The sequence below is a fragment of the Hemibagrus wyckioides genome, linkage group LG13 (genome assembly GCF_019097595.1).
Source record: "Hemibagrus wyckioides isolate EC202008001 linkage group LG13, SWU_Hwy_1.0, whole genome shotgun sequence".
NCBI lineage: Eukaryota > Metazoa > Chordata > Actinopteri > Siluriformes > Bagridae > Hemibagrus > Hemibagrus wyckioides.
Window position 1 is genome coordinate 24,132,871 of NC_080722.1, and position 26,776 is coordinate 24,159,646.

General features: G+C 39.2%; 2 protein-coding genes across 3 annotated transcripts; both read left to right on the forward strand.

Moving 5' to 3' along the window:
- Positions 1–9,175, forward strand: LOC131364182 (inactive all-trans-retinol 13,14-reductase-like). The gene is made up of 11 exons (XM_058407309.1): positions 1–157; positions 636–818; positions 1,484–1,725; positions 1,800–1,995; positions 2,171–2,368; positions 2,905–3,024; positions 3,204–3,342; positions 4,815–4,924; positions 5,071–5,237; positions 8,403–8,562; positions 8,880–9,175. The coding sequence occupies exons 1-11, from the start codon at positions 1–3 to the stop codon at positions 9,044–9,046; spliced, it is 1,839 nt and encodes a 612-aa protein (XP_058263292.1). The 3' UTR covers positions 9,047–9,175.
- Positions 9,176–14,444: 5,269 nt separating this feature from the next.
- On the forward strand, positions 14,445–26,491 carry LOC131364180 (inactive all-trans-retinol 13,14-reductase-like). 2 transcript variants are annotated; one of them, XM_058407307.1, is made up of 12 exons: positions 14,445–14,727; positions 16,101–16,258; positions 16,806–16,988; positions 19,033–19,274; positions 19,363–19,558; positions 20,266–20,463; positions 21,703–21,822; positions 22,018–22,156; positions 23,078–23,187; positions 23,338–23,504; positions 25,812–25,971; positions 26,196–26,491. In XM_058407307.1, the coding sequence occupies exons 1-12, from the start codon at positions 14,723–14,725 to the stop codon at positions 26,360–26,362; spliced, it is 1,845 nt and encodes a 614-aa protein (XP_058263290.1). In that variant the 5' UTR covers positions 14,445–14,722; the 3' UTR covers positions 26,363–26,491. The 2 variants fall into 2 exon arrangements, with proteins under 2 accessions (XP_058263290.1, XP_058263291.1); XM_058407308.1 differs by having other exon boundaries at positions 14,445–14,680.
- The last annotated feature ends 285 nt before the right edge of the window (positions 26,492–26,776 follow it).

Here is a 26,776-nt window from a genome sequence, read left to right on the forward strand (position 1 = left end):
ATGTGGTTGCTGGTGCTGTTGGTGTGGTTCCTGCTTTGGGCTGGGGGTACTTACTGGTACCTGTTTGGCAAACCGAGCCCTTTCTCACTGGAGTCGGTTAGACCGCCCGGTCCATTAGAGCTGGACCAGAAGAAGAGATCCAAAATTCTGAAGCAAGGTGAGTGCATGAGGATTCTGTACATGTTCAGGTGATGACTGGACGTTTATATAATTTACATGCTAAAGCTTTACATGGCGTCTAAATGTAAAATGTTTTGATCAAGAAACGCAAAAACTGAATGAAATGAAAGAAATGATCTAATTAGCAAGATTTACACAAATTGAAGGAGCATATAATACAAGGTTTGGAGGATTTTTTATTTTTATTTTTTTTAGAGAAGTCGCATAAGAAATATCTACATGCCATAAAGAAATAATGTGATAGTCCAACTTTATCTTGTCTTATCTTAATTAGATTAACAAATTTGGAAACCTGCCCAGAGTGTTTAAAGACACTAAAATTGCTGTTATGATAAAGGAAACTTTATTGAGTTACGTGAATTTATTTTGGTCTTGAATAGAAACAATTATTTTTTTTACTTAACCTATTCAAAATAATATCAGGTGGTTTACAAAACAGTGATTCGTTCCTGTAGGCTTCAGGAAAGAGAAAGTTCCGGAGAATCTGGATGCCATCGTGATCGGCAGTGGTATCGGTGGCATGACGGCGGCAGCTACGCTGGCCAAACTGGGGAAGAGAGTGCTGGTGCTGGAGCAGCATGACCAGGCTGGAGGCTGCTGCCACACCTTTACTGAGAAAGGGTTCGAGTTTGATGTAGGTAAGAAATCACGCCATTACATTTTGGACTTTGGATTTTCATCATGTATTCCTGCCTCATCTGCAGGGTCAACATGATAAGCTACAGATGTGCATGACCTTGACCAGGATAAAGTGATTACTGAAGATGAATAAACTCTTTTTTTTTAACGTATTTGAATTTTTAACATACTCTAGTGGATTTTTTGGTTGCTAATGGATTCAGGCATATAGACCTCCAAGTAGCCGAGCAACCTGAATGAAGAATCTATCAACTATTATGAATTAGCACTAAACGTCAGGTAACGTAATCTGGCTAAATTAACACTTTCAACTTGTATTCTGTCAGGGGCTCAATGGTGCAAAAGTATTCAGCCCCTTAAAAGTCATCAGATTTATCACATTTACAAATGGCACTGATACATTTTGCTGTATCATATATTTTGTAATTGAAATTGTTTGTGTAATAAAACATCCGTTTAGCATAAGTATTGAACACCTAGAAATGTAACACTTTGACTTTTCATGTTCTCTAGAAAGTAATGTGTAATACACACTGATCTACAGTGCATATAAAAAAAGTCTACACCCCTCTGATAAAACTGCAGGCTTCTGTGACGTTGAAAATTAAAAACAAATTCAGATCAAATCTTTTCCCACGGAAAATCTGGATATCTGTCTCTACAGGACTGCATTACATCGGTCAGCTCCATGAGAACAGTCTGTTCAAGGTCATCATGGACCAGATCACAGAAGGACAACTACAGTTTGTAGAACTGGACAAGCACTTTGACACTTTAGTGATAGGTAGCGGAGAGAAAATCAGGAAATACACAATATACAGCGGCAAAACTGAGATGGAGGAGCATCTGAAAGCACAGTTCCCCGATGATACCAAAGCTGTAGAGGAGTTCTTCAAGATCATGAAGGTAGTGTATTTACACAGACCCCTTACATCTCTCAGCTTTTGGAGGATCTTCCTAAAATGTGTATTTTTCCTCAGATCTCAGCCAGCAAGACACACCTTTTGGCTGCACTGAAGTTGATTCCTCAGTGGATGGCACTGTTCCTGCTTAAGAGTGGCATTGCTGACCTCTGCTCCTCCATCTTTCGCCTTGTAGGCACTAACGCCACCGCACTTGCCAACAGTCTGACCTCCAACAAGGACCTTCAATTAATCTTTAATTATTTTTTCTATGGTGAGACAATGCATGCATTGTTCTATACAGTATATTAAGCTGGCATCAGTATAGCATTTTTATGGGATTTTTTGTAGCTGTCACTGTTCTACATTTTATGCAGCAGGTCTTCTTTCACAGGAAGGAGTTAATCCATAAAATCCTTAGAATTAAGCTATTTTTGTTTAATTAACAGGTGTTCCACCCAAACAGTCCAGCAGTGTCATTAATGCTTTGCTGTTGCACCATTACAAGCGTGGAGCATACTACCCAAAAGGTGGCGCCAGTGAAATCCCATTCCACATCACTAAGGTCATCCAGAAATATGGTGGACGTGTGCTGGTCCGAGCTCCTGTAAATCGCGTCCTGGTTGACAATAACGGAGCTGCATATGGTGAGTGAGAGAGCCATATTATAAGAATATATTTTATTATTATAAGGTTATTTATTTTCATGCCATGGCTTCTTCCATAGTTTTATAAATAATCGCTATGCCACTGAAGTCTCTCAGATTTAACAGTGTTCCGGACAGGAAGGTTGAAATTTATTGGAATTTAATTTTTTCCCTCTTTGAAGAATTGTAAATTTAGAAAAAAAATTTTTTTTATTTTGATATAATTAATTTTTTTTTTTCATATACACAAATGCGTTTTATGACTGGTATAAAAATAGATTAATAAATTAATTAATAAATTAATAAATTATTTTAAAAATAAAAATAAAATAAAATAATTTAAAATTAAAATAAAATGATATTAAATAAAGATAGTGTATAGAACTGTACAGAAAAGGGGAAAATAAATAGACAAAATATAGAAAAAACAGAGCATATGAATTCAATACAATGAACGAATATAATAGTATGAAATAGTATTTATGATATATGTATTATTTTATTGAATATCTTAAGCATACTTTGCTTCCTTATAGGTGTCACTGTGAAAAAAGACCAGGAGGATGTAGAAGTGCGGGCTCCTGTAATCATCTCCAACTGTGGAGTCTTCAACACCTTCCAGAAACTTCTTCCAACACATATACAAACCAAACCTGGTCCAGCCTTTCGTTCTTATCTATTACTTATTGCTTTATTTCTTTGTTGTCTGGATTTCAGGTGTTCAGCGGTAAACGTGTCCTAAACATCATCCCACTCCAGCCTTTAATTCTAATCTATATATTACTTATTACCTAAACATCATCCCATGTTTTCATGCTATGATCTCATGTTGCAGAGATCCAGAAGCGTGTGAATATGATGAGACCTGGACGAGGATGTCTTTTAGTGTTCTCGGGTTTCGATGCCACACAAGAGGAACTGGGCATCAATTCTACCAACACCTGGCTCTTTAAGTCTAATGATATGGATGCCATGTTCGTATTAAAGCAAAAAAATGTTATATGATAAGTATATCATATGAATATGACACTATGTGGTGTTCTGAAATCTATTTTATCTGTGTATTAAAGTGCCACCAGATACAGATTATTTTCCTTTAACAGCACATTATGAAATGTTTTATTCCTCCCTTCCTATCAAAGTTTACATAATTCTATATTTATTAATAAATGGGAAACTTTACTGGACAGCATGGTGGCTTAGTGGTTAGCACTGTTGCCTCACAGCAAGATGGTCCTGGGTTCGCACGGGCCTTTCTGTGCGGAGTTTGCATGTTCGCCCCGTGCCTGTGTGGGTTTACTCCGGGTACTCCGGTTTCCTCCCACAGTCCAAAAACATGTACATTAGGTTGATTGGTAATTCTAAATTGCCCGTGTGTGTTTTTGTCTGTCTATATGTGTGTGGCCCTGTGATGGACTGGTGACCTGTCCAGGGTGTGCCCCTGCCTTTCACCCAATGTGTGCTGGGATAGGCTCCAGCAGATCCCCGTGACCCTAATTAGGAATAAAGTGGGTATAGACAATGGATGGAAACTTTAATTACTTTAACGATTTACTATTACAAGTGATGTTGTGGAACGTTTATAAGACATTATTAGACTTGCGTGATAGCAGCTCACCAGCCTCTCTTTTACTTATAAGAATTCATTTATATTAAAAAAAATAAAAAATCCCACACAGTTTACATTACATAATAGTGCATAAGTAAAGTTGTCTTTATTTGTCACGTATACACAAATTCTTTCTTCGCATATCCCATCCTTGGGGGTTGGGGACAGAGCGCAGGGTCAGCCATGATACAGCGCCCCTGGAGCAGGGGAAGGATGGGGGCCTTGCTCAAGGACCCAGCAGTGGTAGCTTGGTGATGCTTGGGCTTGAACTCCGATCTTCTGTTCAATGACCAAGAGCCTTAACCACAAGAGCTACTACCGCCCCCATTAAGCGAATTAACAGAAATCATTTGAACTGCTCTGGAATATAAATCAGTATCTACTATTCACTGGTATTAATGTTTATATATTTCCAATATGCAGGAATCGCTGTTTAGCTATTATCTGCTGTAGCTAACAAGGCACATGATAGTCTGTAGAATCGATCTGTGATCGATCTGTGATCTACCTGGTTTATTGGTTATTAATAAAACATAGCACTTCTTAATAAGCTGCATATGTTTCAGAAAGTTTCCTTGTCAGACTTTTTCCTGCTGTTCAGACTTGTTCTGAGGTAGTGCTGATGTTTAAATATTGAGAGAAAGTTTACAGAAATCACAGCACAACCCCAGAGCTTGACTTTTTCCCCGTTCTTCCACTAGGACATGGTTTTATTTCTATTATATTACAGGCTGTGGGAAGAACATGGTCAAACCCAGCAGCATAATATGCACAGCTATTCCTGTTGGGTGGCACTGTAGTGAGTTTTCACACTTGTAATTCTATGTTTATCTAAAGGATGGACGAGTTCTTCAGTATGGGGAAGGATGAAGCTCCAGATAATATTCCTATGATGCATTTTACGTTCCCGTCTGCCAAAGATCCCACGTCAAAGATCCGTCACCCAGGTACATCCTCAGTTTTTAGCAGAAACATGTTTTTATAAATAGTCAGTGATGTGGTTTTGTGATGCCACAAGATTTCAAATTCTAACCACACACCAGTTACTGTCCTTTCAGACCAATATTATTACCATCTCCTGTTCATTTTCCAGGTAAATCTTGCATGACCATGCTGATAATAGTTAATTATGAATGGTTTGAAGAATGGAAGGACACTCCGGCAAGAAAAAGAGGGGATGATTATTTAGCATACAAGATGAGATTTGCCAAAAATCTGTTTGAATGGGCCTGCAGCCAGTTCCCCAAACTGAGAGACAAGGTAACCATCATTTCAGCATTGCTTGTAATATTTTGTATAAAAATTCATAGTGGATTAAAGATTAGAAATATTTAGTTTTGTACTCCTCATTCATGGGTGGCATCAGTGCAATGTATAACATTATTTACATTAATGATCATATCACACAACAGAATGTGGAATGATACATGAGATCAATGACTTTGACTCTGCCATGGCTGCTGATGCCAGACAGGCTGTTGAGTATTTCAGAAACTTATGAAATTTTTTTTTTCTCTTGGGAAAGAAAGGTCAGAGGAAAAGCCCAAATTGTTCAAGCTTTTTACAGCCTAAACTGCCCATCAACCTAGTACATCAGTCTGACACTACACTGGACACAGGTTAAGTGAAACTGGACAGATTGGCAAATGTGATCTCCAGATTGAAACATAGACATGGTGTTAATACCAGACGAGCTGTTTGAGTATTGAAAAACTGCTGATTTCCTGGATTTTTTAATGTAAAACAGTCTGTGGAATTTGCACAGAATGATGCCAAAACCAAAAAAATCTCCACTGAGCTGCAGCCATGGGGGTCAATACACCATGTTGATGAGAGAGATCAGAGACCAGGTGCTTTCACACTGACAGGAAGACTATGGCACTTAAATATACACTATTTAAAAGTTTTTTCAGCAGAAAAATATCTCAGAACACACGTCAAACCTTGAGGATGTACTACAACGTCAGAAGACTACATCAGGTAGACTGGGTAGAGGCTCTGGGTAGGGGCTCATAGAAACTGGACAGTGAAAGAATGGAAAAAGACCAGGCGATGTTTTTCAATTGTTCAGTAGATAGATAGATAGATAGATAGATAGATAGATAGATAGATAGATAGATAGATAGATAGATAGATAGATAGATAGATACTATCAATTGTTCAATAGGTTCTGGTGCGGATGGACCTGTATCTCCTCCTGGATGGAAGGAGGTTGAACAATGACTCGGGTAGAAGGAGTCTTTGATAATTTTGTGTGCTCTGCGCAGACATCTACTGTGGTGAAGAGACTCAATGGCAGGTAGTTGGGTGCCGATGATGCATTGGGTGGTTTTCACAACCCTTTGCAGTGATTTCTTTTCACACACTGTGGAACTGCCATACCACATTGTGATGGTGCTTGTCAAGATCCTCACAATGATGCATCGGTAAAAGTTGGTCAGGATCTTGGGGGAGAGGTGGACTTTCTTTAGTCTTCTTAGGAAGTAAAGACGCTGTTGTGCCTTCCGAACCAGAGTTGGGGTGTTCAGATGCCAGGACAGATCCTCAGAGATGTGGACACCCAGGAACTTAAAGCTGGAGACACAGTCTACTTCAGACCTGTTGATGTAAATAGGTGAGTGTCTGCTGCTGTTGGATTTCCGGAAGTCCACAATGAGCTCTTTGGTCTTTAAGGTGTTGAAGGTGAGGTTGTTCATGGAACACCATGCTGACAGTCTTTGGATCTCCTCCCTGTAGGCCGATTCATCGTTATTGCTGATTCGGCCAACAACTGTGGTATCATCTGCATACTTGATGAAGACGTTGGAGTTATGTTGCGGAACACAGTCATGGGTGAACAGGGAGTAGAGCAGTGAGCTCAGCACACAGCCTTGTGGGATGCCAGTGTTCAGGATTATGGTTGAGGATAAGTGATTACCCAACCTTACAGACTGAGGTCAATTTGTTAAAAAGTCCATAATCCAGCTGCAAATGGATGTGCAGATACCCAGGTCACTGAGCTTAGTGATCAGTTTCCTAGGGATGACTGTATTAAAAGTGGAGCTGAAGTCAATGAACAACATCCGAATGTATGTATTGTTATTGTCCAGGTGGGTGAGAGCTAGATGAAGAGCAGTGGAAATAGCATCCTCTGTAGACCTATTTGGGCAATAGGCAAACTGGTGTGGGTCCAGTGTAGGTGGGAGACATGCTATGAGGTGACTTAGAACCAGCTTCTCAAAGCACTTCATAACAACAGGGCAGAAATCATTCAGACATTTTGCAGAAGAATGCTTGGGCACTGGTATGATGGTTGTAGTCTTCAGACATGTTGGAACAGTGGCCTGGGCCAGGGACAGGTTGAAAATGTCAGTGAAGACTTGCGCCAGTTGGTCAGCACAACTCTTGAGCACACGTCCGGGTATGCCATCAGGGCCAGCTGACTTATGTGGATCTACTCTGCTCAGTGCTGAGTATACCTCTGTTGTGGAGAGCGATATTGGAAGATCAGCCATAGAGGAGTCATCATTCCTGGTGTGTATGACACTATGGTCAAAGCAAGCAAAGAAGTGGTTGAGCTCGTCTGGGAGGAAGACATTGCTGGTTGGTAGAGACTGTATTGTTGGTTTGTGGTCAGTGATGGTCTGGATGCCTTTCCACATGCGTCTGGGGTTGGAGTTGCAGTGGAAGTGCTCCTCGATACACAGTTTATGTGCATGTCTGGCTTTCCTAATGCTCCTTTTCAGGTTGGCCCTGGCTCTGCTGTAGTCCTCTGCATGGCCCTGTATGCCTCAGCAATGTTGGTGTAAACATGGTCCAATGTGTTGTCCCCTTTAGTAGTGCAGGATGCACTGATGAAATTTGGGAAGTACAGATCTCAAGTTGGTGTGCTTGAAGTCCCCAGCAACAATAATAGCTCCACTGGGATGCGTGGCCTGTTGCTTGCTGATAGCTGCGTGCAGTTCTTCCATAGCAGCCTTAGCATTAGCATCAAGAGGGATGTATACTGCAGACACAACAATGGCTGAGAATTCTCTTGGTAGATAAAAGTGTCTGCATTTAATCATCAAATACTCCAGATGAGCAGAGCAATGACTTTCAATTACAGTCAAGTCTGTGCACCATGATTTATTAACCTACATACACAGACCTCCACCCTTGTGCTCACCAGAGTCCACTGCCAACCTGTCTGCCCGGAAGACACTGTGTCCCTCTAGCTCAATGGCGCTGCTGGGAACGTTGTTGTTAAGCCATGTTTCCATGAAAATCATGACATTACATTCCTTGATCCCAATAATACGGTTTCTGTGAACGTATGCTATCTGTAGCTTTGTCCTGCTGCACCATGATTTGCAGGGTTCAGCTGTCCCTATGTTGCCAGTGAGTGTATTTTGTAAATATGCTCCAATTCATGTAACCTTTTTTTTCTAACTCTTTTCCCCCTAGCTGGTGTTTCAGGAGGTCTCCACTCCATTATCCAATGCACACTACCTTGGTTCTCACCTCGGAGCCATGTGCTCAGCTGATCAGAACTTGGAGCGCTTCCAAGCAGAGGCCATCGTCAGAAACCGTTGTGACACGCCTGTCAAGAACCTCTTTCTTTCAGGTATAACAAGCCCTGTGTGCTGAATACAGTATATAAATGTTTCTTTGCTTCTTAGTTATGTTTTGGAAAGGATGGTCACTTGTATTTGTCGACCATTACACATTACATTTCAATTTACCTGGTCTAGCTTGTATGGAAAGTTACAGGTGGTTACTATTAGGGTGTTTTTTTAGACCCCATGTGCAATTTTGTGACTGGTAAGCTTTAATTTTGGTCAGTTGAAACTTGAGTGTCTGGTTATTTAAGCTCCAGCATAGTGAGCTTGCATTGCAGGGTTTGTTTACTCATGATGTGACTGTGTGTGTTTGGGTTCTCAGGTCAGGATGTGTTTAGCTGTGGTATTGCAGGTGCATTACACGGTGGTCTTCTCTGTGCCTCCACGATGCTCAAACAGATTGTGTACATCGACCTCATGATGCTAAAGAAGAAGCTGAAGAGGAAGAAGACGAGAGGAACTGATGAACACGTCAAAAAGCTGCTGTGAATCAGAGGGAAAAGCTACAGCAACTGACAGAAGCAATGGCTTGCTAATTAGTGGCACAAATTAATGTGTTTATTTACGTAGCCAATTAGCAAACTAATAAAAAGAATCCAATGAATGAATGAATAAGACAAAGCTAAATGAAAACTGATAAAGCAACTAATGAAACATACCAGTAGAAGGCACTGGTGAATCTAAACAGTCCCCAGTTGTAAATATTAACGTGTCCAGTGTCCTGTGATGGACCGTCATTCCTGCCTAACTCTCAGTATTCCTGGGATAGGCTCTGCAACCCTGACCAGATTAAAGTTGTCCAAAGTGGTCCAGAGTGGTCCAAGTGGCTTGTGTCCAAGTGGCAAGCTACACTATGGATCACCCTCCTTGACCCACGGCCACCTTGACCAGTTTTCCACAGATTTGATGATATTCTTTGTGTCTCTTCTTTCCTGCAACCCTTTGATGCCAAGCAGACTGAGTGTCCAATTCAATTCAATTCAATTTATTTTGTATAGTGCCTTTTACAATGAACATTTTCTCAAAGCAGCTTTACAAAAGAAGAGAAACAGAGAGAGAGGGGGTTGGAAAAATAAATAAATAAGTAAATAAGTAAATAAATAAATAAGTAAATAAATAAATAAATAAATAAATAAATAAATAAACTAACTAGAAATAAGAACAAATTATTAAATTTAATTATTAAACTATTTTATCCCTATTTTATCCCTAATGAGCAAGCCTGTGGTGATGGTGGCAAGGAAAAACTCCCTGGGATGGTATGAGGAAGAAACCTTGAGAGGAACCAGGCTCAGAAGGGAACCCATCCTCATTTGGGTGACACTAAACAGTAAATAACGTAAATGTAGCTGATTAATGTCCTTTCTACAACAGCAATCAATGACCATGAGGAATGTCCAATGAAGAGACAAAAAAAAAGCCCCTGCATCCCTCCTCAATAGGCTCCCAGTGGCCTTTTCACCCATGTCTTCTACATTCTTCTACCAATTTGAAATATCTGGCCTTCTCATACTCGTTGGCCTCCTCTATCCAGGCTTCCTAGGGGACAGTGAGTTCTAACATAAGCACTTGATTAAAACTGTCTGATTTTTTGACCAAATCAGACCTGACCTTACAATGTTCAGATGCTTTATTAGATCAATCTTAATTGATACAGGGTAATTCTGATTAGGCTTTTTTGGTAGGCCCAGCCACCTGCAAAGGAACTGGCTGACCTTTCACTGCCCTCCACAATGATCATTGGAACTTCATATATCAGCAATGACAGCTTACTATACTGATAAATCCATGACTTGAACATCAATACATTTCTGACTTATCCAGTGCATAGCCTTGCTTTCAGCTATGTACAAGTTGATTGAACTGCTGCAATGTCTCTTTAGGTCCAGATGAAGATCTTCTCAGGCACAAATGGAATTTTGAACATCTTACCCAGGACAAATGCCCTGGATTTGGCTGCCTTGAAACTCATTTTTGTATATGTAATGAGCCATTCCAGTTGTTGAAGGAGCTATTGGCATCTTGGCACTGATGTTGTTGTGACAGTCAGGTTATCCATTAAAGCTCTAGTTGTTGGTTGATGTATGCCAAATCTGGGGGGGGCCTACATTCCATTTCTGCTGACTTGAGAAGCATGATCATCACCAAGGCAATCAGGGACACTGATAAGGTACATTCAGTGTTGGTGCCTTCTCTAGGTCATGCCATATTGTTGCCCCAGAGGTGAATCTTAAGCTGAAAATATTGTAGTCCAGAATGAGGTATTTGATCCTTTCTGGAACATGGAATTTTGTCAGCACTGTTCGTCATCCCTTCTGGGCCAGTATGTCAGAGTAGGGAACCCTCAGGATTTACACTCCTGTCAAACAGTTAGCAAATATCTTAAAAAAGGTTCAACAACTGTCCCTTAGCTTGTCTCCTACACTAAGGTCCAGTGTGGTAAAGATTCCTTAATCAAGTGATGTCTGTAGACAAGGACCACTTTAAGAAGAAAGGAGCTTGTGTTATTACATACCGACATCTTTCTGAAGGATTTGTCACTAGGATTGCAACATGGATAGCATTGCATTGCATAGCATTGCAACAGCTTTTTTCTTCCATATTGTTTAACAAAAACCTAATATCTTGAGTACCATCTAGTGGTAAAATAATGTAAGGACATTAGTAATGTATGTCTGGATTGCTGTAAAGCTGTGTTGTAACACTGTCCACTGTTAAATGAGCTATATAAATAAAAACTGATTTAAACCAAATGTCTTTTCTCATTCTTTGTAATATATGAGCAATTGCTTTAAAAAAACAAAACAAAAAAACATCTCTGCTAGTCTTTATGTGTAGAGCTTCACAGATGCCCCAGTATTGGTTAATGCTAACGAGATCTGTGTGTCAAGTCTTCTCTTTGACTCTTCCTACCTGTCTATCAAAATGTTTAATCCTATTCTCCTAGCTTCATCTCAGGATTAAGAAATAAGCATTTTATCCTATTATCTCACTGTCCCTCAAACTCAGTGCATCCTCAGTCTGCTGTCCTCACTGCTCTTCAGCTCTATAGGACCAAAGCAGACCAGTATAGACAATCTAGTAATACACTCCACTTGCTCTTGACCTTGCTCAATTAAGGAGAAAAGAGTTCATGTTTAACCCTAACATTTATCCCTAATGAGAAGCCTGAGGCAACAGTGACGAGGAAAAACTCCCTGTGATATGTGGAAGAAACCTTGGGAGGAACCAGGCTCAGAAGGGAACCTCATCCTCATTTGGGTGACACTGGACAGTAAATAATGTAACTGTAACTAAATAATGTCCTTTCTACAACAGTTTAAATTCATGTGGAATTGTGCAACCAAGAGCTCTCGAGGAACTAATATGTCAGCGTAGCTTTTGAGTTCATTAGACTTGACACTAATTCCTTCCTGCCGAAGTCTTCAAACGTTGACTAATAAAGACCCGAGCACAAAGCTGACCGACGCAACGGCACTTCAGAGATGGCTTGATAGTCTCCAAGTGGTTCTATCCACAGCAGTCCCCTGGGTCACAGATTTTCCACACAGATCTATCCCCAGGAGCAGTGGGCACCACCAAGCGAGACTCCAACCAGGAATAGAGCATCAGAATGGCTCAGGCAAGTCAGGAAAGATCAGGCTTTATATCCTTCACTATTCGCTGACCTTTGGGGTTTATCTCAAGCAGTATACTACCATACTAAATAGTGGAACAGAGTAACATGACTCCAGTAACTGTATTTTATTTCAATAATAATAAATCATAAATAAATGATCAAATAATAAATCATCCAGCTACGAACAATCTGATATGACTGGTAGGTGCTTCCAATGCTCAGAGTTCATTTTAAAAAATTACATTTTTATTTGCAGGCCATCAGGCTATTAAATAACTCTAAATAGTGTTTAGTACTAACCTTGACCCCTTTACTTACTATTTTTATAGAACATTTAACACAGTGACACTTTATTCTCTGCTGCTCTTTAAGTAAACATTTCACCCAACCACACTCTAATATTCAGTTCTATTTGTATTATTTTATTATTTATTGAAATTTTGTGTGTTTTTGTGTTTTTTTTCTGTTGTCTCCGAGCCTTAGCAAGTTTACAGAGCCCCATTATGAGCATTTCAATGTACACTATATTGCCAAACGTTTTGCCTTTACATGCACAAGAATGTAATATGCAGTTGTTGCAGTTATAACAGATTTAACTCTTCGGGGAAGGCTTTCCACAAGGTTTAGGAGTGTGTTTATGGAGTGTGTTTTTTGACCATTCAACTAGAAGCGCATTTTTGAGGTCAGGCACTGATGTTCATCCCAAAGGTGTTCTATGGGGTTGAGGTCAGGACTCTGTGCAGGCCAATCAAATTCCTCTACACCAAACTCACTCATCCATGTTTTTATGGAGCTTGTTTTGTGCACTGGTGTGCAGTCATGTTGGAACAGGAAGGGGTCATCCCCAAACTGTTCACACAAAGTGGGAACAAAAGAAACTTAGTAACCTTGAGGTGGAAGTCTCCACAGTGAGCAGTACCATTACTTTATTGCACAAGTGCACCAATATTATCTTTCTTTTTCTTGTGCCCTAAATAAAACAAAGGGTGTACTACTACTAGGTGACAGGAAGTTGAATCTGCAGGTTGATGGATCGGGAAGTGATTCTGATGGCCGTTTCTACTAGGCTGTGATTATTTTAAATACACTTAAGTACTGTCTTGTATCTGTCTATGCTCCTAACACATTTGATCCCTCCTTCCTTGATGATGTTAAAAGTAAAATCTTACCTTTGGGTAATATTCCAATAATTGTGGGTGCAGACCTTCATTCAACAGTTGATTCCTCTGACAGATCCAGTGCTACTCTGCCTACTTCTAATCAATTTATGGCTTCTAATTACTTCGAATCCTTCGTGAAGGATTCGAAGTAATCTCCTTCTTCGTGAATCTCCTTCACCACAGTTTTTTAAAGATATCAGTTCGTTATGCACAAACTTCATATGGAGTGGTAAATGACCCAAAATTCGCCTGTCAACACTACAGTACCCTAAAGGTTCTGGCGGTCTAGCCATTCCTAATTTTAAGTTGTACTTTTGGTCTTTTCAATTAAGATCTTTGAAGATGTGGTCTGAATTTTCTTCTAAAACATCCTGGCGGTCTATAGAACAAGAATTGGTTTATCCCTATAGACTACAAGACCTACCATTTGCTGGCATCTCACACAGAACACTTCGTTTTGGACCAATCATAACTTGCTCTCTTGAAGTCTGTAAACACTTGTGTAAACACTCGTGGCACCATAATTACCTCTTGACAGGCTCTAAACTGTTTGTTTCCTGTTCTTGGTCAGATAAAAATGTCCACATTCTGAATGACATTTTTTATTCCGAAGGGTTACCTTCTTTTCAGGATCATTGTCATTCCTACTTCTTATATCTTAGGCTGCACTCTGCACTTAATTAGAAAACCATCCCCTGCTTGAACATCTACAGAAATCTCCATCAACTCAGGGTTTGGTCTTTTATCTGTATAATTTGTTCATTACTCATAAAGATCCTATCATAGGTTCTCTTTCAGTCTGGTCCAGAGAGTTTAGAGTTCTTGGGGTCGAACTTGATTGGGAGACTATTTGGAATAATATATCTACTTCATCTAAAAGTCTGGCCCATCAGTCTATATAACACCATGCAGAGCTTATTTGCTGAAACTGTCCAATGATAAAACAAATACTGTATTTGTTTGAGTACTACATACCCATTCATCCTGAGTTTTTGGCACCATGTGGTAAATTTTCTTTCCATACTTTTTAAGGTGGATATTCCTTATTGCATGAACCAGCAGAGGGCACCTCCAGTGAATTCTAGACACACTTCTTCTGTTATTATGCTCCAGCGGCAGGATCCTGCGCTCTCATTTCCGCGACCAAGGTTCGATTCCCGGTCAGGGAGATAACCTCGCCCCTGAAGAGTTAACTCTCAGTGCTGGTCCCAAGCCTGGATAAAGCAGGAGGGTTGCGTCAGGAAGGGCTTGCGGTGTAAAACCTGTTCCAAATCGAATCATGCGGACCAAGTGACCTGCTGTGGTGACCCCCAAACATCCTAAAGAACACCAACAGTTTATAAGGCATGTGGTCATTCTCTGGTCTAACCTTGTTGAGTCTTACTGATGGTGTAAGTTCTGTACTGCTTTTTTTGCTTGTGTTTACATGTTTGGATTGCTGGTTGAACCTTGAAATAATCAGGTCTACTGACTAGTTTTTATGTTTACCCTTTGGATTTGGGAACTGACCAGTGTGTTTGATTTGGTTTTGGTTTTGGAGATGATTGTGTCTGACCCTGGCCTGCTGTTGAGTTTAGGATTATGAACATTATTGTTAATAAACCTCCAGCACATAAAGTCTCAGTTTGCAAAGGCAATTTTTACAAAACATTTCACTCTGTTGTGTATTTTAAAAATACAGATTTAAGGGTCAGAAACGGGATATCAGTTGCGAAAACAAACAAAAACAAACCACATCTTTTAAATGCCTTCTTTAATTTTTGGAGCCAATTAAGCTATGTTTAAATATATTTTGAATGCATTGATTCTGTTGTTTAGTTTACACTCAAGTAGATATGAGTGACATATTATGATACAGTTGTTATTGCACATGAAGTACCTACAGCATTATAAATAAACTACTTGATGTACTGATGCTACAGGAAACAAAATGGAAATGTAAAATGAAGAAATTCTAAAAATTGCCTGATGTGTATATACACAAAAATCAATCCCAGCCACCAAAAAAGAACTTTCTTAAAGAAAAGGATGTCCTTTAATTGCAGACACTGGGCTGCTTTTATTTGTCAGTGTTCCAAAAGTACTGGAACCATCAAATAATTAACTTCTTTAAATACTTATAATCTAATTTTACATGCTTCAGTTACACTTTTACTAAAGAGTACTGCTTATTGCTTTAATAAAACATACCTTGAATGATAAAGGGCACTTTTTAAACATTATGCTTAAGTGGACATGAAAAAAATTCCATTTATTTAGAGCATACTAGTGCAATTTAGGAATTACTTTAAAATATCCTTTTAAAAAAATGCAGCCAAGTATATAATAGGTCTCTATCCAGCAAACAGAGGAAGAGAAAATGTACTTTTAATATTCTTTATGGTTGTAGTCTACTCTTTATGAATTTCAGTTCTGAATGGGTGACATTTACTCTATATCTGAATAGCAATGCCCTATACTCCTAAATCTAATATGCTCAATGCTCTCATCATTCTTTCTAAGAACTGATTTGGCCAAACATTACATATATTACAATACAGCTGATTATTTTCTATCCCCATATACCACCTCTTATCTTTACCGTTGGTCATATAAATTAATGTATCTCTCATTCCTTCAGACCTTTAGCACTTGCTAGATATAAAACGGCTTATGAGAGAATAATTTCATCAGCGCTGCAACAATAATCAGTTCATACAGCACTGCAGCAGCAACTGTGCAGCTTTACGCATTCTGTCTACAGCAGCTGTGTTGTTTCCTTCAGGATGTGGTTGCTGGTGCTGTTGGTGTGGTTCCTGCTTTGGGCTGGTGGTACTTACTGGTACCTGTTTGGCAAACCGAGCCCTTTCTCACTGGAGTCGGTTAGACCGCCCGGTCCATTAGAGCTGGACCAGAAGAAGAGATCCAAAATTCTGAAGCAAGGTGAGTGCATGAGGATTCTGTACATGTGGGCTTGATTTAAAAAATAAATAAATAAATAAAATAGGAGGAATTGGATTATGTGTTTATAAATGAAAATGACCGTATGTGATGCGTGGATGTTTAATCAGTGGATGTTTAGCTTAAAATGGCATCTAAATGTAATATCTTATGCTCATAGAAAACACAAAAATGAAATTAAACAAATAATAATGTCCATTTTAGCAGATTTTGTATAATTAAAAGAAGCATAAGGTTCACAAGATTTGTTTTTTTTTTTTTTGTTCTTTTTTTTTTTAGATAAAGTCACATAAGAATGCCATAAAGAAATAATGTGATAGTCCAACTTTATCTTGTCTTGTCTTAATTAGATTAACAGATTTGGAAACCTGCCCAGAGTGTTTATAGACACTTATATAAACCTTTTGTTATGATAAAGGAAACATTATGAGAGATGAATCTAATTTTTACCATTTTTATTGAAGAGAAACATTTTTTTCAAAATGTCAAAGCAATATCATTGACACACTCCAGTGATTCGTTCCTGTAGGCTTCAGGAAAGAGAAAGTTCCGGAGAATCTGGATGCCATCGTGATCGGCAGTGGTATCGGTGGCATGACGGCGGCAGCTACGCTGGCCAAACTGGGGAAGAGAGTGCTGGTGCTGGAGCAGCATGACCAGGCTGGAGGCTGCTGCCACACCTTTACTGAGAAAGGGTTCGAGTTTGATGTAGGTAAGAAATCACGCCATTACATTTTGGACTTTGGATTTTCATCATGTATTCCTGCCTCATCTGCAGGGTCAACATGATAAGCTACAGATGTGCATGACCTTGACCAGGATAAAGTGATTACTGAAGATGAATGAACTCAACTCCCTGTTATAATTCATAACATATTGTAGTAGATTATGGGTTGAGTTCAGGCATTTAGACCCCTAAAGTGTTTGTAAACAAAAAGAGATGCATGTAATGTGGTTAGATGAGTAGCTCAGCAATTTGATTCTACTTGGTCATAATATGACAATCATTCTAATCTTTATTGATTACCATTAAAGGTAAGGGGGTGTAATTTAGTGTAACTCACACTTTCAGTGTATAGCTTTGCATCCTGTTAGCAGCTCTGTGGTGCCTAGACATAAATATGTACAGTGCCTTGCAAACATATTCAACCCCTTAGAAGTAATTAGATTTTTCAGGGAATAGAATAGAATAGAATAGAATAGAATAGAATAGAATAGAATAGAATAGAATAGAATAACTTTATTAATCCCCATAGGTAATATTAAGTTGTGATAGTAGCTTGGTACAATTTAAAATACACTAGGGTTAAATACAGTAGTAAATGAGACATTGCTAGTTTGTGCTGTTTCATATTTTATTTTAAAAGGCTGATTAATTAATTTAAATTTAAAGGCAATGTAAATCAAAGCTGCATCATATTAAACAGGCACCGGTGATACAAGACCCTCGGAACTCAAGACTGTCCCTCGGAACTCAAGACTGTCCCTCGGAACTCAAGACTGTCCCTCGGGACTCAAGGCTATCCCTCGGAACCCAAGGCTGTCCCTCAGAACCCAAGGCTGTCCCTTGGAACTCAAGACTATCCCTCGGGACTCAAGACTATCCCTCAAAACCTAATAAGGACATTTATTTGAAGTCACATTGAGGAAAACACTCAGTTTAGAGGGGTTATAGGGTACAGTGGCTGAGACTGGAATGAAGGTGCACCAGTCAGTGATAGGATTTCTGTAAACAGCTGGCCAGTATGGGAGAGTGGGAAAAACAAAAGGAAAAAAAAACACAACAAAACACATCTGGAGTTTGCCAGAAAGCAGCAGAGTGACCCAGCTAAATAAGTATTTTAAGATTGAAGGATGGCTGGTTTAAATAGACTGTTTTAGTCTGCTAAAAAAAAAAGAAAAAGATGATGAATGATCTCAAGCACAAGGCCAATGCAACACAGGAGTGGTTGAACAACCTCAAGGTATATGCTCTTCCAAAGGTAAATGGCAATGGCAAGTCAAAGTCCAGATCCAATACAACAGACCTAAAACTGTTATTGCAGCAAAAAGTGGTTCTACCAAGTACTAGTCTGAAGGGTTGAATACTAGTTAATTTTAACTCTTTAAAAAAAAAAAAAAGAAAGAAAGAAATTCAAAAATCTACTCTAATAGTACGTTAAATTTTCTGGAACAATCTGTGTCATTTGTAATCCAGACAAAATTGATGACTTATAAGAGGGTTGAATATTTTTGCAAGGCACTGTATCCCATATAATCTCAGAGCATTTGTGCTAGACATGGAAGGTGAATCTGTGGATTACAAATTTGTGAATTTTAACAAGACGAGATGGAAGAACACTTTTGCGATTCTGACACCAAACAGAACAATGTGACATTTCAGGAAACAAATTTATCCTGTTACATATCATTGCAACCAGGAGGAGAAGCTGATGTTGGAGCTACATATATCACATGTCAAGGCTAGGCTTGACATTTGGTACAAAGGTTGCTACTGTACACTCTTCTTCTTGTTCTGTCATTTGAACACATTAAGTTTATGTTTCTCATGTTCTCTAGAAAGTAATGTATAATACAAACTGACCTACAGTGCATATAAAAAAAAGTCTACACACCCCTGAGAAAACTAATAAATTAGGTCAGATCTCTTTCCAAGTTTAATGTGCTAAAGCAATAAACAAAATTCAACTGAAAAAACAATTAGAATCAAAGAAATGGAGGTTTCTACTGTACTTACTGGATATCTGTCTCTACAGGACTGCATTACATCGGTCAGCTCCATGAGAACAGTCTGTTAAAGGTCATCATGGACCAGATCACAGAAGGACAACTACAGTTTGTGAAACTAGACAAGCACTTTGACACTTTAGTGATAGGTAGCGGAGAGAAAATCAGGAAATACACAATATACAGCGGCAAAACTGAGATGGAGGAGCATCTGAAAGCGCAGTTCCCCGATGATACCAAAGCTGTAGAGGAGTTCTTCAAGATCATGAAGGTAGTGTATTTACACAGACCCTTACATCTCTCAGCTTTTGGAGGATCTTTTGTAATTTTCCACGCAAAAATACATGTATTTTCCTCAGATCTCAGCCAGGAAGACACCATTTTTGGCTGCACTGAAGTTGATTCCTCAGTGGATGGCACTGTTCCTGCTTAAGAGTGGCATTGCTGACCTCTGCTCCTCCATCTTTCGCCTTGTAGGCACTAACGCCACCGCACTTGCCAACAGTCTGACCTCCAACAAGGACCTCCACATAATCTTCAACTATTTTTTCTATGGTGAGGCACTGCATGCATTGTTCTATATATTAATCTGGCAGTTCTATCAGTCACATGGTACCAGCTCCTGGGTCCTTGGTTCTATCCCGAGCATGTTTGTGTGGAGTTTATCATGTTCTCCTATTGTTTGAGAGGGTTTCCTATAGGTTCTCTAGTTTCATCACACTGTCCAGCAACATCACTAAGCTGTGATGAGTGTTTGCAGGTGCCTTGTGATAGTCTGGCATCCTTACCAAGGTGTGTTCCTGGAATAGGCTTTGGACTTTTTTCCCCTTATATAACCCTTATAAGGGGATGAGGTAGCTCAGTGGTTAAGGTGTTCGACTACTGCGTGGAACGTTGTGAGCTCAAATCCCAGTAGCTCCCACTGCTGGGCCCCTGAGCAAAGCCCTTAACTGCTCAATTTTTTAAAAAAGATAAATGTAGGTTGCTCTGGATAAGGGCTTCTGCCAAATGTCGTAATTGTAAGTATTCTTTAAATTTGACTAAAGCTTAACAATACTATCATTGTTGAAAATCTCCAATGAACAATCATTATTAGAGATCAAGTCTGTATTACAGAGGTCGTTAGTGTATGTATGTATGTGAATGTGTGTATTTGTATGTCTAAAGGAAAAAGTCGTCACATTTCCCCAAACATGGGAATGACTTCTGTGAGAGTAATCCATAAAATCCTTAGAATTAAGCTATTTTTGTTTAATTAACAGGTGTTCCACCCAAACAGTCCAGCAGTGTCATTAATGCTTTGCTGTTGCACCACTACAAGCGTGGAGCGTACTACCCAAAAGGTGGCGCCAGTGAAATCCCATTCCACATCACTAAGGTCATCCAGAAATATGGTGGACGTGTGCTGGTCCGAGCTCCTGTAAATCGCATCCTGGTTGACAATAACGGAGCTGCATATGGTGAGTGAGAGTGAGACGATTACAGCCATTTCTCTAGCCAAATAATGCGCTACTTGCTGCTGCCATTTTATATAACATGTCCTCTTTAAGCAGAAATTCAAAACTTCACTATGGAAAAATAATCACTATGTCACTAAACTGATGCAGTTTCTCATATCAACGGTGTCCCGGACAGGACATTTATAATATACATTGGGTTGCAAAAGTATTCACCCTCCTCCCTTGGTGTTTGTCCTTTTGTTCTGCATTATAACCTGGAATTAAAATGTATTTTCAGGGGTTTGTTCCATTGGATTTACACAACACACTTATGACAATAAAAAAAAAAAAAAAATTTCAACTTCAAACAATAATTTAGACAAACAAGCAGAAATCTGGATGGTGCATAATTATTCACCCCCATTTGCCACTAAATAAGAGTCCAACCAATTAATTTCAGAAGTTTCATTATTAGTTGATTAAGGTCCACTTCTGTAACACTTCTTTGCAAGCAGCATGAAGACCCTGGAGCTCTCCAAACAGTTCAGAGACAAAGTTAAGAAAGAAACAAAAAAATATGCTGTGGGGCTGATTTTCATCAAGCACTGGAACACTGGTCAGGATTGAAAGAAAAATAAATGGTACTAGATACAGGGCAATTCTTGAAGAAAACCTGTTTCAGTCTACCCAAGATGTTTACCCTCCAGCAGCACAGTGATACTAAACATATTGCTAAAGCTACAAAGAAGTGGTTTAAAAGGAATCTTTTAATGGTCTTGGAATGACCTAGTCAAAGTCCAGACCTCAATCCAATTGAGAATCTGCGGCACGACTTAAAGATTGCTGTGCACCAATGCAACCCAACTAGCTTGAAGAATCTGAAGCAGTTTTGCCCTGAAGAATGGGCAAAAATCCCAGTGCCTAGATGTGCTTAGCTAAGAGAGTCATACCCCAAGATACTTGCAGCTGTAATTGCAGCAAATGGTGGTTCTACAAATGACTGACTTTTGGGGGATGAATACTTATGCACCCTACAGATTTCGGCTTGTTTGTCTTATTGTTTGTTTTTTAAATATTTTACACTTTCAAAATAAGTGTGTTGTGTAAATCTAATGGTACAAATTCCCCCCAAAAAATCCATTTTAATTCCAGGCTGTAGTGCAAAAAAACAGGACAAACACCAAGGGGGGTGAATACTTTTGCAACCCACAGTGGCTTAATTTTTCACCTTAACATGCTTTAGTTTTTGCTTCCTTATAGGTGTCACTGTGAAAAAAGACCAAGAGGATGTAGAAGTGCGGGCTCCTGTAATCATCTCTAACTGTGGAGTCTTCAACACCTTCCAGAAATTTCTTCCAGCACATATACAAACCAAACCTGGTCAGCACTCCAGCCTTTAATTCTAATCTATATATTACTTATTACCTAAACATCATCCCACTCCAGCCTTTAATTCTAATCTATATATTACTTATTACCTAAACATCATCCCACTCCAGCCTTTAATTCTAATCTATATATTACTTATTACCTAAACATCATCCCATGTTTTCATGCTATGATCTCATGTTGCAGAGATCCAGAAGCGTGTGAATATGATGAGACCTGGACGAGGATGTCTTTTAGTGTTCTCGGGTTTCGATGCCACACAAGAGGAACTTGGCATCAATTCTACCAACACCTGGCTCTTTAAGTCTAATGATATGGATGCCATGTTAGTATTAAAGCAAAAAAAAAAAATTATATGATACGTACTGAATATGACATAATGTGGTAATAATCGGATTATTTTCCTATAACAGCATATCACAAAGTGTTTTATTCCCCTTATACCACTCTTAATGAAGGAAACTGTGCTTTTTTAATGGTTTATTGTTACATATAATGTTGTGGAATGTTAGTGAGACAAATTCTTTAGATTCTAAGCATTATAGCAGCTTTTTATTTCTTGAAGTTATTAATATAAAAAAATCCCCATGCAGCTTGTTATGTTGCGTAGAATCCAGAAAGTGCGTATTCTTGAAGAAAACTGAGCATTACTAAATGTTTATAAATCTTAGATAAACATCACCATATCGATTTTTCTTTTTTTCTATTAATTTATTATTAGCCAAAGGTTCTGCCATAGAAGTTCTAGTGAATGAATTATTATAGAAAGGACACCAAAAAACATAGAACTACTGTCTGAAGCGCTGTTTGACATTATAACGCAAAACCTTCTGACCAATCAGAATCAAGTATTCAACAGATTTGTGCTATTAATGGTGATGTACTTCAAAAATATAGGAACAGCTCTTCGTCTGTTATTTGCTAGTCTGATTAGTAGATCTGTAATCTTTATTACTTTTTAAAATTTTGTGGCTTAATTTTCTCGTCAGTCTTGTTCTTACATAAAGCCCACAGGGTAGTGCTATTGTTTAAACCTTGAGAAAAAGTTCATCACAGCACAAGCCCAGAACTCGACTTTTTCCTGTTCTTCCACTAGGACATGGTTTTATTTTTATTATACTACAAGCTGTGAGAAGAACATGGTTAAATCCAGCAGAATAATATGCACGGCTATTCCTGTTAAGCACATGTGGCAAATTGCCACTGTAGTGAGTTTTCACACTTCTATTGCTATGTTTATCTAAAGCATGGACGAGTTCTTCAGTATGGGGAAGGATGAAGCTCCAGATAATATTCCTATGATGTATTTTACCTTTCCATCTGCCAAAGATCCCACGTCAAAGATCCGTCACCCAGGTACATCCTCAGTTTTTAGCAGAACATGGTTTGCTTTTATAAATACTCAGTGATGTGGTTTTGTGATGCCACATGATTTCAAATTCCAACCACACACCAGTTACTGTCCATTCAGACCAATATTATTACCATCTCCTGTTCATTTTCCAGGTAAATCTTGCATGACCTTGCTGATGATGGTCAAGTACGAATGGTTTGAAGAGTGGAAGGACACTCCAGTAAGAAAAAGAGGGGATGATTATTTAGCATACAAGATGAGATTTGCCAACAGTGCCTTCGACTGGGCCTGCAGCCAGTTCCCCAAACTGAGAGACAAGGTAACCATCATTTCAACAATGCACCAATGCCAGTATTTTGAATTAAGTCACAGACGATTAAAGTTAGAGCTGAGGAACATGTGTACTCCCTATTATTCATACAATTGTCTAATCAACCAATGATTTGTAGTGTATAACATACACTATGGAGACATCACTTTGGAGAAAAAGTTGTTATTATTGAATTTTGAAATTTTAGAAACTGCTCAAATAAGCACTCTTTACAACCATTGTGTGATCAGGAAAGCATCTTAAAATGAGCCTACACCAGGCCACATTGGGTTTCACCCCATCAGCCAAGTACAGCAGCCTGAGACTGCAATGGATGCAGGATAAGTAAAACTGGACAGTTCAATTCAATCCAGTTTCATCATTCAGTGGACACTGTCAAAGCAGCAGTGTGGGCTGGTGGTAGCTCAAGTGGTTAAGGCTCTGAGTTGTTGATTGGGGTTCAAGCCCTAGCAGTGCCCAATTGCCACTGTTGGGCCATTGAGCAAGGTCCCAAACCCCCTTCCTCCAGGGGTGCTGCATCATGACTGACCCTGCACTCTGACCCTGACCTCCAAGGATGCAATATGTGAATTAATGTGTATGTGGCAAATAAAGGCTACTTATTTAAAAAAAATCAGTATACCCCAAATGAGCAAGCCAGAGGTGATGGTGGCAAGGAAAAACTCCTTGACATGATATCAGGAACAAACCTTGAGAGGAACCATCCTCATCTTGGTGGCATTGATTATAAAAAAGAGAATTTTGCTTCTGTAACTGTGTACTAGAAGGTAAAAAAGTGCAAAACCTGTAGAATCATCATCTAGGTATAACATAGTCATGTCTTATTGAAGGTATCAATTATTTATTGATCAATATCATTCACAGTCCAAAGTCATGTCCATGGTACCATCCACAGTAATCCCATGTATCTCCAGGATGTCCATGTGGGTCCATACTCAGCAGCCGTGAGACTGGCCTTGAAGTAAGGAGACTCTAACCAGATGTAGGGCATTGGAATGGATCAGGAAGGTCCGAAGAGCAGAAGTAGACAGGAGCACTGGTATCTCAGGAGTAGCACATGTAGCTTGACAGAGATACAGAGAGACGCAGAATCTTCTGTATTCTTGTGATCACCTAACGCTTAAGGGCAATGTACCTTGTGCAAGCAGGGACTCTGGCAAGATGATCTATGATGGCATAACAAAAAGGGAGAGCCAAAAGGTGACACAGATATGGGGGTCAGCCACTTCACCATCAACAAACCTGAGTGAATGCGTAAGAGTAGGATGACAATATCCAAACATTCACCAGTTCACAAAAACACTTTATGCCCATGAACCCTCCAGATCTGCTCCTTTACCTAAGAAAATATTCACAAAAGGCATGCCTAAACAAATGTGTTTTTAAGCCTGGTCTTAAAGACTGAGACTAATTGGAAGGCTGTTCTATAACTGCAGGGTTTTTTTAATAGAAAAACACACCAAGGGGTTTTCCTGCTGCTCATGATGAAACAGAAAGTCCATCCAGAGTTACTCTGTAACAAGAGAGCTTACTTCTAGCTGCATGTGGACCTAGTACTAGTTCTTTTAGCTGGTCATGCTTTTCTAGTTTTGTAATCTATCAAGGAGTATAGTATAATCAGTGTTGTCAAAGGTCAAGCAACACCAGCAGGGAGACACAACCCTGATCAGAGGTCAGTAGCCGGTCATTTACCACTTTAACCAGGGCTGTCTCTGTGCTTTGATGAAACCTAAATATGACCGATATGAGCATAACTGCTTTGCTACAACCTTTTCTATGATCTTGGTGATAAGATGCTTAGGAGGCTGAGATGTTCCATGCACAGCAGTCACACAGTTTGTCCACACAATGGACAAAAAATATCCAGTGAGCTGCAGCCCTATGGGTGGAAACACCTTGTTGATGAGAGAGAACAGAGACCAAACTGGTTCACACCGGGAAGGCTACAGTAACTCAAATAAGCACTCTTTATAACAGTGTTGAGCAGAAAAGCAGAATGTGCAGCATGTCAAACCTTGAGGCAGATGGACCACAGCAGTAGCAGACTTCATCGGGTTCTTCAGGGTCACAGAATCTGGACAGCTAAAGACTAGAAAAAATAACAACTGTAGCTTGAAGCTCTTGACCTTTATCTGCCTGCCTTCATGCTTTGCATGGCTGCAACACAATTTGCATGAATGAACAAGGGCACTAGCATTCCTATTAAAGTGACTGTATTACTGAGTGTAAATTCACTAGAAAACCATTGCTCTAATTTAAGAACTAAGATTTTTTTTCTACCTCTTTTTCTCCTAGCTGGTATTTCAGGAGGTCTCCACTCCATTATCCAATGGACACTATCTTGGTTCCTACCTCGGAGCCATGTACTCAGCTGAGCAGAACTTGGAGCGCTTCCAGGTAGAGGCCATGGCCAGAAACCGTTGTGACACGCCTGTCAAGAACCTCTTCATTACAGGTATATAGCTAAATGTCTTAGTTATTCTTTGGAAAGGAGTTATTTTTATATCTTTATTCATATAAAATCCAGTGACATTCTTGCTCATTACACTTCTTATGAAATTTGGTGACTGCCTTCTTAATTCGAGTCTGTCTAGTCTTCATTGTTTTATCTTTGAGCTCCAGCACAGGGTTGCAGGGTTTGTTCACTCATGATGTGACTGTGTGTGTTTGGGTTCTCAGGTCAGGATGTGTTTAGCTGTGGTATTGCAGGTGCATTACACGGTGGTCTTCTCTGTGCCTCCACGGTGCTCAAACAGATTGTGTACATCGACCTCATGATGCTAAAGAAGAAGCTGAAGAGGAAGAAGGTGAGAAGAACTGATGAACACGTCAAAAAGCTGCTGTGAATCAGAGGGAAAGCTACAGCAATTGACTAAAGAAGCACAAATTAATGTGTTTATTTACATAGCCAATTAGCATCTTTTTATTACAAAATGTTTGTGGAAAATAAATCTATTTTTGCATAGCTAATAAAATATAAGCAATATTAAAGCAATTAATAAATAAATACATTTTGGTCTCTCTAATTTTGACTAAATGAATAATTCATTTAATGATCGGTTTGCAGTTTTGAGTCCTGAAGACTTAAAATCTGAATAGAATAGTCATATTCATGATTCATACATTAATTATTTTTTTCTTTTTTAATCCACAACATGCAGTTACAGACTTTCATATCTCTGATTAGCTCTAAAGATTTCTACATTTACTTGAATTCATACTTGTACATGACAGAAAAATTTAATCATATAAAAAATAAT